A 13949-nucleotide genomic window follows, 5' to 3' on the forward strand; every position below is an offset into this window, starting at 1 on the left:
TATAGTGCCAGTTCCCAAAAAGTCCTGTCCATTAGAGAATAATGATTATAGGCCAGTTGCATTAACCTCCAATGTGGTTAAATCCCTGGAGAGAATTTTAACCGAGGAGCTCCGGAAAGAAACAGAGCAATCACTAGATCCCTATCAATTTGCTTATGCAAGGAATCGTGGAACTAGTGACGCGATTTCTACACTGACCCACCGGTTATTGAAACACCTTGAAGATGATAAAACATATGCAAGGCTTCTGTTTGTGGATTTTAGCTCCGCTTTTATTACAATCCATCCAGATTTAGATTGTGCAGTAAAGCCAGCCTGCTTTCTTTCAGCGGATGATTGCAAAGCGCTATACCAGAGTGAGAGTAAGAGGAGCCAGACTCTCCTGCGCTGGTACAGAGATAGTCTGGCAAGCAAGAGTAGGGCCGTGTCCACACGGAATGTTTTTGAGCTGTCTACCTTTCTGCAAAGACGAGTGTTTTTGGACGGAGCGCTCTGGGTGCCTCAAGTAGAAAGAGAAGAGCACTGCTTATCATGAATGCTTATCATGTGAATTGTAAAGTTCTGCAGTTTTTCAGTGGGGCCCTGGCTTCACTGCAAGCATGAATTAATCAAATCATTGTCACTTTTTGTGACCAATCAATCAAAAACGGGAAAAAGCAGGGCTAAAAAAAAGATGTTAAAAGGGCGGGCGGTGTTAATCACAATTTGCAGTGTCTTTTAGTCACAAGTTGTGACATCATCAGTGATGTCATAAAATGCTTATAAAATAGTTGTACTTCGTTAATGCTTCTCTTGCAATAGAATGTGTCACACTGTCACAAACTAAATGTTTGTTGCATGGTGAAAGAAAAATAAAGTATACAATCTATTTCATAAATAACTCATGCTCAATGGTCCCTAAACTTATGTAATCTTATGTACCCCTTGACCTGTTTTGCCATGCCAGTAGTAGTCTACCCCCTCACTCATGCATCTTGATTCTGCTAAATTTGTTCTATTATTATTCAGGAGCAATATATTTACGATATAATTTTTTTCTGACGATATCGATATCGTGACGTTTCGATATCGCGATATATCGTGCGACGAAATATCATGACACCCCTAGGAGAGACTTATAATATATAAGCCTATAAGATTACACTGACTTTACCCTGTTGATTCTGACCCTGAATATAGTTTGTTGGCCTGCTTCAACCTCCAGCTTGTCGGTGATCATGAAGACCAATGTCGCCTTCTTCATCCTACTGGTGCTGTCCAGCCTGCTGATCACTATCCTGCTTAGGACTGGTTGCCTAACGTTTCATAATCAAATCAACATAGTTTCCACGTCCTGGACTACTGCAGGCTCCTGCTACCAGTGCCATATGCCTGAGGATGTTCTGGAGGAGCGCCTCCTGCTGGAGTCCATTGCTTGGCCTGACGCGCCACTCTTGGCTGCACCCGTTTCCCTGAAGCGAGTCAGCGATGCCACCCACAGCACCTTCACCCTCCTGCCAGCAAGTGGGTTGGGGGTGCAGTGGCGTGTGGGCGATCACCTGGAGGCTCGGATCCTGATGCGGGACGTCCAGGGGCATCCCAAGAGTTTCGGTGGAGACTTCCTAGTCACCCGTCTGCACGACCGGGTTGTCGACGCGGGCGTGGCCGGGCGAGTGGTGGACCACCTGGATGGCTCCTACACCGCCGTGTTCCCGTTACTGTGGGAGGGACGAGCGCAGGTCGAGGTGATGCTGGAACACCCCAGTGAGGCCGTCACAGTGCTGCGCAGGCTGACCAGGGACCACCCTTACCGGAATTTCTTTCAGAGCATCTTCCGCTCAGGATCTGTCTCTGAAACCACGGTTTGTAATGTCTACCTGCCTTCGACCCAGGAGCCGCTGTGCAACTACACCGACCTGCACACTGGGGAGCCGTGGTTCTGCTACAAGCCCAAGAACCTGAACTGCGACGACAGGATCAGCCACTACAAAGGAAGAACCGACAAAATGACTCAATATCTTATGGCCAACGAGGAGAAACTGTTCCAAAGTAAAGTCAACATGAAAGTCTTCATTCGTGCTTCAGGGTCTGACACTGTCACTGTGTTGCCAAAGGAGGAAGCTCATCCAGAGATGCAGAGCAGTGTTTTGAAGCCTGAACCTTCTGGATATTATTACCAGGGCATGTGGCGAGCCCTAGGTGACATCACAGTTCACCAGTTCAACAACGCTGCTGTCATCAGCGAGTGTTTGAGAGACAAGGTGGTCCACATGTATGGAGACTCCACCATCAGACAGTGGTTTGAACACCTCGACTCTGTGCTGCCAGACCTGAAACAGGTTGACCTGCACACCTTGAAGGACTTCGGACCACTCATGGCCATCGACAGCGCGCGCAACATCACGGTGAAGTGGCGCGTACACGGCCTTCCACTCCAATGGAATAACATCCAGATCAGTGAGGTGCGCTACATCGCCAACGAGCTGGACAGCCTGGTTGGAGGCAGCCACTCTGTTGTGGTCATCAGCATCTGGGCCCACTTCAGCTCTCTCCCCATCCAGGTGTACCTCAGACGGCTGCAGGGCATCCGCAGGGCAGTGCAACGGCTGCTGCACAGGGCTCCCGACACGCTGGTGGTCATTCGGACCGCAAATCCAAGGGACTATTCGCTTATCAGTGCGCTGTTCACCAGTGACTGGTATGCACTACAGCATGACAAGGTGCTCCGGGCCGTGTTCAAATGTCTGAATGTCCACCTGGTGGATGCCTGGGACATGGTGCTCGCCCACCACCTGCCCCATAACCTGCACCCACAGCCCCCCATCATCAAGAACATGATAGACGTTATCTTGTCCTACATCTGTCCACGGGGGGGGGGGGTCAGTTGAGTTTAGGAGGAGGTAGTGAGTTTGTGTGTGTGTGTGTGTGTGTGTGTGTGTGTGTGTGTGTGCGTGTGTGTGTGTGCGTGCGTGCGTGCGTGCGTGCGTGTGTGTGTATGGTCCGGACCACTTAGTGTGTGGTCCGTCAGCTGGTCAGTGTGGTCTGTCACGTGGTCCGTCAGTGTTCCTTCTCGTCAAAATGCATCAGTCAGTGTACAGACGCTCTGACCATGGTCCGGACCACTTAGTGTGTGGTCGGTCAGGTGGTCAGTGTGGTCCGTCAGTGTTCATTCTCCTCACATCGTCAGTCAGCGTACAGACGCTCTGACCATGGTCCGGACCATTTAGTGTGTGGTCGGTCAGGTGGTCAGTCACGTAGGCTATGTGGTCCGTCAGTGTTCCTTCTCCTCTTAATGCATCGCAGTCAGCGTACAGACGCACTGACCATGGTCACGACCACTTCAGTGTGTGGTCGGTCATGTGGTCTGTCACATACGTGGTCCGTCAGTCATCATCATCATCAACTTTATTTGCAGACACAGGGTCCAGATATAACAACAGACAACAATTCAGAGAACACACAAATACACAGTATATCTATAAAAGGCACTTATACCAAAACTTCCACATATGTGATTGGTATCTGACAGAACTAATACCAGGGTTGGTTAGTAGCATGATATTCAAGTTCTGAGAGACATTTAGACGCCCAATAAATTTGTACATCAAGGTTCTTAAAAGTGCCTGAAAAGTGCTGACACCTGCATGGCAGAACAGTTCACTTGCACTAGTCCACCTGGGTTTTCTCAGCAAAATCCTCATACAGTCATTGTATGCAACCTGGAGTTTGTGGAGGCTAGCTTTTTTATACTTAACCCACAGGGGGGCAGTGTACAAAGGGGTACAGTAGGCCCTAAAGAGACTTATCTTTACCTCCTCAGAACAAAAGTGGAATTTCCTAACCAACATGTTAGCCTGGGCATATAACATACGGCGCTGTCTGTACATGTCGTCATCATCAGACATTTGGTCTGTCATAAAATGACCCAGATATTTAGTTTTAACACAGACAGACAAAACATTATCAGACAAATAAAAAGCAGGAAAAGTGAGATCCCTGTCCCCTTTAGTTCTACAGATCATAACCACACTTTTTTTGGCATTGTACTTTACATCCAATTTGACACCATAGATGGAGCAGATATTCAATAGTTGTTGAAACCCAGCACTGCTAGGCGAGACGATGGCCAAATCGTCCGCATACATAAGGTGGTTGACTAAGGTATTACCAATCATACAACCAGTCCTACAGTGATTTAGCTGGTCAGATAAATCATCCATGTATAGATTGAATAGAGCTGGGGAGAGTAACCCCCCCTGCCTCACCCCATTACCAACACCAAAGGGGGTGGATACTCTATTGTCCCATCTGACCTGCATATTCTGGTTGGCATACCAGTATGCCAGGAGACGGGTTATGCTGCCAGGCACACCTCTTTGACTCAGTGTTCCTCCTCGTCTTATGATCAGTGCTTGTGTTGCCCTCGGCTGCACCATGGGAAAATGATGCACATAAAGGAGACATGGGAAAATTCCAGTGAAGAGAATAAAAGAATTAACAGGAATAAGTCTGTGTGATTACATGGATGCAAGAATTCCCCTGTGCCACAACAAAGCCAACAAAATACCATGTAAGTTAATCTAGGGCACCCTGAACGAACGACAGGAGGAAAGAGCTAGAACTTAGACACATTAATTTTTAGATATGCATGGGAGATAAATAATTTTGAATAGAGTTTTTTAAATTGATTTAACACATTTCCTCAGTCAGCTCAGCCACGAAGACAAACTCATTCTGCCAGGCCGCTCAGCTCAGTTGGAAAATAATGCCATGACAGCTTTGTAGAAACCTTGCATCGCAGTCAGCGACAGCGTACAGACGCACTGACCATGGTCACGACCACTTCAGTGTGTGGTCGGTCATGTGGTCTGTCACATACGTGGTCCATCAGTGTTCCTCCTCGTCTTATGATCAGTGTACAGACGCACCGACCATGGTCCGGACCCCGTGTGTGGTCGGTCAGGTGGTCAGGACCCACGGCAGCTCAGAACAGCCCCCATCCCCCTGAACACTAAATCACAACTAGACAATACTGGCCTACACCTAGTTTTAACATAATACCCGATCATTTATATTTATTGCTGTCATCAATAATTACTGCGATCATGCCTTTTCATCGCTGGAGCCTTGCTTGTCGAATCAGCTCCCAGGAACAATTAGGGCCTCGCACCCTCACAGGTGAGGGAGGGTATGCCACACCAAATGGTTCATTAAAGTGTTCCAAAGTATAGGATGTTGTAGACAGACTGTTCTTCACAAGATACAACACACCTCTAAACAGTCGGTGTCAAGTAGCTCTGAGATGCTAACTCCTCTTGCACACCTAGATAGTGATGTGTTTTGTTCCCAGCTGTTTCACAGCCGTTTCTTTGGAGAAGAAGAATTGCGTAGCCTAGAACTGAGTAACCTAGTTGGCATGAGCAGCGATAGCCACCATGGAAGAACAGACAAAGGAAATATTAACAAAAGAAAATGAAACGTCATCGACAGAAAAAAAACATGGAAAAGATGCAGAGCAAAATCATCACAGCAATGGCTGAGCACCAAAGGTGCAACCAAATTGAGTGAGGAATCGGATCTTGCAGACATCTATTGAAATGCTGTGTAGCAAATAGACAATAATAAAGAACAATATTGTGCTTGTTATTGAGCGGAAGATGAAATGATGCCCATATCTTTCTCTCTCTATCTCTTTACATTCTGCCGAAGAACTGCGTCCTCTTGTCGTTGCTCTGGACGAACTCCCTTGCAATCACCGAAACATCCACTTTGTCCAAATAGTCCTTGTGTGTATGGCCGCACATCAGGCTATTAAGTATTTTTTGTGTCATTGTTGATCGCATATAGGTCGTTGATCACATAATATATATCAATCAATAGGTCTTTAAACGACGGAGGGACGAGAAAGACCTCTCGGCGCTGGCAGACGACACGGGGATTGTATAAAACAACTTTAACAGTTTGTGTACATCTGGCAGGAGTGTTTGTGCCACAGGTTTATTGTTCATTGCTGACACAACAGATGACACGGTTAGGGGTTTGCCTCCTTCCTCCTCGCCCTCCTCGAAAAGCTTGATTGTGTCTGGCAACATATCAAGCTGTGTGCCGAGAGAGTCAACATTAAAATCCTTCTCGTAGAGCCACAGAATAGCAGACGGGAAACCGACCTTTTCCCCTTCAGCTGCAGACAGAATCAGGCGCTCCAGGGCAGCTGCCACATGCAAGTCTCTCTGCACAACGATGGTCCAACTCCCCAAAAGTAGGTCGGGCTCAAGCCCGGGCTCCGCGGCCCATGCGTCAAGTAGCGTAGATATAACATCACTACGTCCGCTCTAAGTTTCAAAATAAAAGTACCATATGATACAAAAACGGCACCATCAGAATTTAGGTTTACAGGAAGCGTGTACCTTAATAAAATACCTTCACAGGAGTTACTGGGGGGGTTCGTACACTCTGACTGAGTTGGTTTCTTCCATGATGCGTCATCATGGGAAAAACCAACTCGACGGGGGAAAGAGGGGGGTTTCGCTGCAAGCACTGACTTGAGAGGCTGTTCATAACCTCCGGGGCTGGGAAAAAAACATCCGGGGCTCTAGACCCGGAAGCCCAGGGCTAGCGACGCCCCTGCCCCCGAGGGTACTAATCTGGCCTTGAATACACCAACTCTCACAAACAATCTAATAACCGGTCTCTGGTACCTCCATTCATGTCATGTAGCCTACCAAGCATTTCACAAACAGTAGGATGTTTTGATTGCACCTTCAGTTTGATTGAGTGTCACAGCTTTATGATCACAGGCCTTTTACAGCCAGCAGTGTTGAGCCACCTCTTGCATGCTGGGCCTGGTACAAGGTTCTGGAACTCCCTCGCCCCTGACATAATAATGACATAATTGTATATAGTAAAATATCAGCACAACGCTAAAGATACTGTGCAGTAAACTATATAAACACAATGACAATTGTCTTTGGTTTAAGGAGTTCAGAGTAATATGACTTACTTATTTGACTTTGCGTTCTTAGCCTATGTGGGAAATACACATTAGGAAAGCATCCATGTAAGGTAGAATTGTCCCTGTAAGTCTTACAGTGTGGCCTGCTATCACATTAACCAAATCATATTTTTCAGTCAACAGATATTGTTAGTTTATTAGGTCCCATTCAGAAGCCTTCAATCCTTTCTACCATTTTTTTGAAAGGTAGGCACTAGGTTTTAGCTGAAATGACAATTTAAGTCCACTGGGTGGCAGAGTTCACCAACAGTCCTCCAAGCCCACTGCAACTCTATGTGACTATGTATCAGCATCCCACACCCAACAGGTTAATTCGACAGGGCTTTAAAAGTAGTTGCCAGGCTGGCAACCATGGCATCAGCTTTTGGGTGCCGAAACTGAAAATATGGTTGCCATTTTTAGTCAACTTATTTTGAGTAATTAAGGTACTATGCAGTTATACATCAACTTAATAATGAAGATGTTCAGATGTAGAAGATGTTATTGAAGTAAATAAAGTCCCCAGCCATAGCAGAGGCAATAGGCTAGGCTATGCATATTTCTTCATAAAACTAACAGTATTTGCCTAAATTAGGGTTGTCACGATACTAGAAACTTCAATACAATACCCAAGTTTGACGTGAAGCCCAAGGCACACCAATCAAACATTCTCCAACAAACACGGACAAACACCAGCAGGCAGTTGTCTGAGGATGTTGGCAGTTGCTGGCTTTACACGGTGAAACTTTCAGGTAACTAGTTGCTGGTTGTATGAAACATTATTTTTATGCAACTTGACATTTACCCAAAGCAATTAAAAAAGAATCAAGTCTCATGCAACGGTTGTTTCACTAAAACAGCTAGCTAGATTGGTAATAGTCTCTCCCCAGACTCAAATATTATTACATTGAATCGCTGCGCTCCACAACGCAGTCTGTGCCAGTTAACAGCCACTGCTGGTTTTGAAGGCCAACACGTTCTCACTCCGACCACGTAGCATATTGACGCTTTGTCCCATCCCTTATGCGCCACTTGTTACTAACATGGTACCCTTGAGCGACCCATGAAACGACTTGGGCTTTCCGACTAAACTCAATGCAAACCCATAGAAGTCATCTTTGACGCTTATGGCAACTGCTCCCCCATCATCCTAACTGCTCGCCCATTAGTCAACTGCTCGCCCATTAGCGTCTGGGGGGAGGTTAGGTTTAGGCGTGGGGGGTGGGAGAGGTTAGGTTTAGGGTCTGGGGGAGGTTAGGTTTAGGCATGGGGGTGGGAGAGGTTAGGGTTAGGGTTAGGGTCTGGGGGAGGTTAGGTTTAGGCATGGGGGGTGGGAGAGGTTAGGTTTAGGCTAATGGGAGAGCAGTTAGGCTAATGAGGGAGCAGTTGCCATAAGTGTCAAAGATTACTTCCATGGGTTTGCATTGAGTTTAGTCGGAAAGCCCAAGTCGTTTCATGTGTCGCTCAAGGGTACCATGTTAGTAACAAGCGACGCACAAGTGACGGGACAAAGCGTCAATATGCTACGCGCTCGGAGTGAGAACGGGTTGTGAAGGCGGGTTGAAATTGAAGGAGTGACAGGTCGTGGCACCGATGAGAGAGCAAATGGGCTGCGCCTCCCGTGTTGTCTGATCACAAAGTCATTACTGATTGGAGAGGACTGAAGCCATCACTGGCATATGACTGGCCAAGTGAACGGTTCCCTCCCATAACCAGCCCTCTGAGGGAAAGTGTCCCAGACCCAGAGAGAGCTCTGCAGCATGCAGTAACGTAGTGTATCAGCGTAAGAACTCTCATGGGTCTGGTGTCGAGACTAGATTGGTAATGTTTCATCTGTCATATTATTGTTTTTCCTTTTCTCTCTCTTGCTACAATAGATTACTGTATCAAGTGGGGAGTGTCATTCATTGTAACTTGCATCCTTGTATCTTATTTTGTATCGTTTTCTAGGTGGACATAATATCAATTCAGATGTGTTGTATCAGGTTTTCTTCTGCCACTGGCTGGCTACTTTAGTTCATTATGGCTGTCCTGGAGAATAGGAAGAGAGCCATCAGTGCCTACTTATCAGCGTTTTGATTGGCTGTTGCATGAAACTAGTTTCACAAAGTTGAGAGTTTTCCAACTGTTACAACTGAGTTTCAGACAAGTTTCAAGTGCGTTGCAGAGGGCTTTAGACCATGCAAATCATTTGAACCATCCACAACCTCGCCCCCCCATACCTGTCCGACCTCCTCCACCTCAACATTCCCACCCGGTCCCTCAGGTCTGCCTCCTCCATCAACCTCACTGTCCCTCCTGCCCGTCTGTCCACCATGGGGGCAAGAGCATTCAGCTGCTCTGCCCCTCGCCTCTGGAACTCCCTTCCCCCCGACATCAGGAACATCGACGCCATCAACTCATTCAAAACAAACCTCAAAACACACCTGTTTAGGCAGGCGTATGTCTGAGACACATTTCCCGTTGGTTGCTCTGCTGCAAGCTCTGTGCTTTTTCTGTCATGTAATTTAACTGTTTTGATTGTATTTTTGTAACTGTTTTTACTTGTTGTACGGCGACCTTGAGTGCCGTGAAAGGCGCCTTATAAAATAAATGTATTATTATTTATTATTAAATCATTTCCAACTTAGTTTCACCTCAGTTTCAACCAACTAAAGTTGCGTGAAAGTTTCACCATGTAAAGCCACTGCCAGCCTTACTTTAGCATTGTTTGCTGACTGAAGCAACAACCCAGCTCAATGCTATAGTGGCTAGTGAGAGGAGGGGCTGTGGGCAGCGGTGAGGGGTGAGGGGTGTGTGTCCTTTTGTGTGGCTAGTGGAGGCAGAGACAGACTAACAACAATATTAAAATCACAAATGCTATATATATATACCGGTATATATATTAGGGCTGTGGCGATTCACTTATCTCCCGATTCGATACTATCACGATTCTTGGGTGCCGATTCGATTTATATTGCGATTCTTAAGTATTGCGATTCTACGATTATTGCGATTCGATATTACGATTTATTGCGATTTTTGTTTATTTTTTTCTTTTCTTTTTTCAGTTTGTTTGCTTTTTTACACTAGATTAGAACATGGGAAAAGTTGAATCATACACTAGAGACTGTATATTATATATCATGAGTAGGGCTGGGCGATATAGTTAAAAACAGGGGCGGACTGGGATCATAATTCAGGCCGGGCATTAGATACCAAGCAGGCCAGGCCGATATGGGCCAACGCGCGTGAAATTTGGGCCGTTTGAAGCCAGATTTGGGCCGTTTGAAGTCCAATTTTACAATGAGATGCACCCACTTTAACCCTGAAGTGTAATTATTACTTCAGACTAACTAATAAAGTAATAAAACCACTAGTAAACCAGTAGGCGGCGCCTGGCCTGCTGTTCAGTGAGTGGCCTGACTGCAAGCACCCAAATTTTTTTTTTTTTTTTTTTAAATTTGCGATTATCGATTCTGGAATAAAAGATCGATCCAAAAAATCGTGACATTAAAAATCGCGATACTTAGGTGAATCGATTTTTTCCCCCACCCCTAATATATATATATATATATATATATATATATATATAGAGAGAGAGAGAGAGAGAGAGAGAGAGAGAGAGTATATTAGGCCTGCACGTCGATATGAGGAAAATCTGCGATGTGCGATAACATTGTTCAATATATCGATGATGATACGACTTGCGATAAATAAACAAATATTAAAGTATGCATATTAGCTACAGTTCCTATGTCTTTCTGCTTTAATAATGCTAACATAGACCCCAGTGCGGCGCGCACTGTTGCAAGGGAAAGGTGTATGCTGGATTTACAACACAACACAAAATGATCAGATGCTGAGTGGGAATGCATGACGCATGTAAATAAAACCACTTTTGTTATTCATTGCATTTCAGGCAGTCTTTGCGATGTGTTTATTGCGCATGTTCATATTGCGATGATGATGAAAATACGATTAATTGTGCAGCCTAATATATATATATATATATATATATATATATATATATATGAAGAGTTCATTTGCAAAAACAGGTATCTCCGTTTGGATTTTTTATCATTTTATTTCATATATTGATGTATTGATACTGTAATTAATTTATTTTTGGGAAATGTTTATTATCAATCAGATAACATATTCATCTGATAATTTCCACATAAATCACCTCAATAATGTTTTCTATGTGCACTCCAGGGAGTATCAAACAGATGTTGTTTGTTCATTTTAAGAATGGCGTTTACCTGTTTTTGCAAATGAACTCTTCATATATATAATGATGGAAACCCACCTAGAGACAGACAGAGAGAGAGACAGACAGACAGACAGACAGAGAGAGAGAGAGAGAGAGAGACAGACAGACAGACAGGCAGAGAGAGACAGACAGACAGACAGACAGAGAGAGAGACAGGCAGAGAGAGAGAGACAGACAGGCAGAGAGAGGGAGACAGACAGACAGACAGACAGACAGACAGAGACAGACAGGGGCTATTGTGTTTTGCCATGACCCACTTATGACCTTAAAGGGACAGCTCACCCTAAAATCCCCAAAACATATATTCCCTCTCGCCTGTAGTGCTATTTATCCATCTATAATCTATATCGTTTTGTGTTATTTGCCTGAATTTTGGAGATATCGGCCGCAGAGTTTCTGCCTTCTCTCCAATACAATGGAACTGGATGGCAGTCGGCTTGTGGTGCTCAAAGTGCCAAAGAAATACATTTGATAAACTCAACAGCATTGTTTCTTTTCAGAAATCATGACCCCGTTACTCCAGATAATCCACAGACCTTGTTATGAGCAGTTTCATGGAGGAACTTTTTTTCTTTTGACCGAACTACACCCACTAGCTGCTAGCTAGTTCCTACATGAGACTGCAAAAGAAAATAGTTTCTACATGAAACTGATCACAACAAAGTCTGTGCATTATCTTGAGTAACCAGGTCATGATTTCTGGAAAGAGACAATGCTGCTGAGTTTTTCAAATGTATTTTTTTGGTGCTTCGAGCACTACAAGCCGAGTGCCATCCAGTTCCATTGTATTGAAGAGAAGGCAGACATCTCTGCAGCCAATATCTCCAAAACTCAGGCAACTATCCCAAAACGATATAGATGGATAAATAGCACTACAGGTGAGAGGAAAAATATCTATTTTGGATTTTAGGGTGAGCTGTCCCTTTAATTCCTTAGCACTTGGCAGCCACCGGTTCTCTCTGTGATGTTATATTTGTGTGTGTGTGTGTGTGTGTGTGTGTGTGTGCGTGTGCTGTGTGTGTGTGTGTGTGTGTGCGTGTGTGTGTGTGTGTGTGTGTGTGTGTTTCTGCATGTATTTGTAAGTTAGTGTGTATTCATGATACAGTAGTACAGTTTTTCTCAGCTGCCCCAAATCCATCTCATCAGTCTTCATGCATCAAAGTCTATTCATCAAATCCCATTAATATCGCTCATCTTTCATTCTTTGTGTTGCACAGCAGCACTGCAGATCACTACACAGGCTCAGGTGTTCCAGAGGGTCGTCATGTCAGCTTGCTCATGTGCTTCACATTGACCTTTCCTCCATCAGATGAAAGGTGTCGCTGTCGTGTTTGTGATCCAGCGAGCAGTCAAGTGTTTCCTCACTCTGGTGCTTTGCTCTAGATTCCCCATCAAGAGATCCTTTAGCCACCAAGGGGGGAGGGAGTACGTGTGCTTGCGTGTGTGTGTGTGTGTGTGTGTGTGTGTGTGTGTGTGTGTTTGAAGGGAGGTGGGGGAGGAAGGGGGGGGGGGGGGGGGGGGGGGGTGGGTGCACCCTGACTGATGAGCGGCGGTGATCACGGCAGCCTGAGCCAATCGGCAGGCTAGCCCCATGCCTCCTCGATTCTTAATTGGCTGGCTGCCCCGGCGAGCTCGCGCAGCTGATACACAGAGCCAGCTGGTTTTATCAGAGAATGAGCTGGGACCACGGTGAGAAAGAGACAGACAGACAGAGACGGAGCGAGAGAGGAGGGGAGAAGAAGAGATACAGACTTACAGAGCCAGCAATTACAGCCAGTAATTACCTTCCAGTGTTCTGAACCAATCAAGAGCCAGAGAGAGAGGAAGAAAGAGGACAAAAGCCCATTTAGATTGCCAGTCTGTTCCTGAGCAGAGAGATAATAGACAGTGTTTGAGTCAGAGTCAGAGAGAGGCACCGGGAGTGTTTTCTGTGGAGCGCTGCTGCTCATCCTTCTCCTGTTTGCAGACTCCTGCTGGGTGAAAAGAGACGGACAAGATGAACCACAGCTCAGCTCAAGCCCACTCTGAGACCACTGAACCACTGCGTTACCTCAGGTAGGCACCTGAGAGCAGGACCTCGCATCTACACTACTTGTGATGGCTTCCTGTTGCATCTCTCTCTCTCTCTCTGTCTCTCTCTCTCATGCTCTCAGTTCTATTCTATTCTATTCTATTTCTGTTCCGTTCTGTGGATATAAAATCATACTAGTTCACAAGACTCCACACAAATCAATTAATCTCGGAGAGAGAGAGAGAGAGAGAGAGGTGGCGGCAGGGAGAGACAGAGGGGCACGCAGCGCTCTTCTCGCTGGAGGTTGTGCGCCCGTGTGAGACCCACAGTGACAATGAGCAGACTCTTCAGGCAGCGTACTGCACATACATAAGTTGTACTTTCTGTGCATCATAACCTGTGGAGTGTAACTCAGTGAGTGACCTCTGCCTCCTCTATTCCATCACCACACCTGTCTGTTTAACCTGAGCAGCTTAGTCACACCTGTCTGTTTAACCTGAGCAGCTTAGTCACATCTGTCTGTTTAACCTGAGCAGCTTAGTCACACCTGTCTGTTTAACCTGAGCAGCTTAGTCACACCTGTCTGTTTAACCTGAGCAGGTTAGTCACACCTGTCTGTTTAACCTGAGCAGCTTAGTCACACCTGTCTGTTTAACCTGAGCAGCTTAGTCACACCTGTCTGTTTAACCTGAGCAGCTTAGTCACACCTGTCT

At 45.7% G+C, this 13949-nt stretch overlaps 1 protein-coding gene and 1 pseudogene across 2 annotated transcripts in view; both read left to right on the forward strand.

Annotated features, from left to right (window-relative positions):
* Positions 1 to 1217: 1217 nt before the first annotated feature.
* LOC310786053 (NXPE family member 3 pseudogene) lies at positions 1218 to 2867 on the forward strand (annotated as a pseudogene). The gene has a single exon. The product of its transcript is annotated as an NXPE family member 3 pseudogene (transcript).
* A 10322-nt stretch (positions 2868 to 13189) lies between these two features.
* The window catches only part of yjefn3 (YjeF N-terminal domain containing 3), a 76152-nt gene continuing 75392 nt past the window's right edge, over positions 13190 to 13949 (forward strand). The window contains exon 1 of the mRNA XM_083647872.1: positions 13190 to 13280. Within this exon, the coding sequence (XP_083503998.1) occupies positions 13222 to 13280 (59 nt within the window). The 5' untranslated portion in view covers positions 13190 to 13221. The remainder of the gene's footprint in view (positions 13281 to 13949) is intronic.

Source organism: Poromitra crassiceps, assembly GCF_964638095.1.
Source record: "Poromitra crassiceps genome assembly, chromosome: 12".
In the NCBI taxonomy this organism is placed as follows: Eukaryota; Metazoa; Chordata; class Actinopteri; order Beryciformes; family Melamphaidae; genus Poromitra; species Poromitra crassiceps.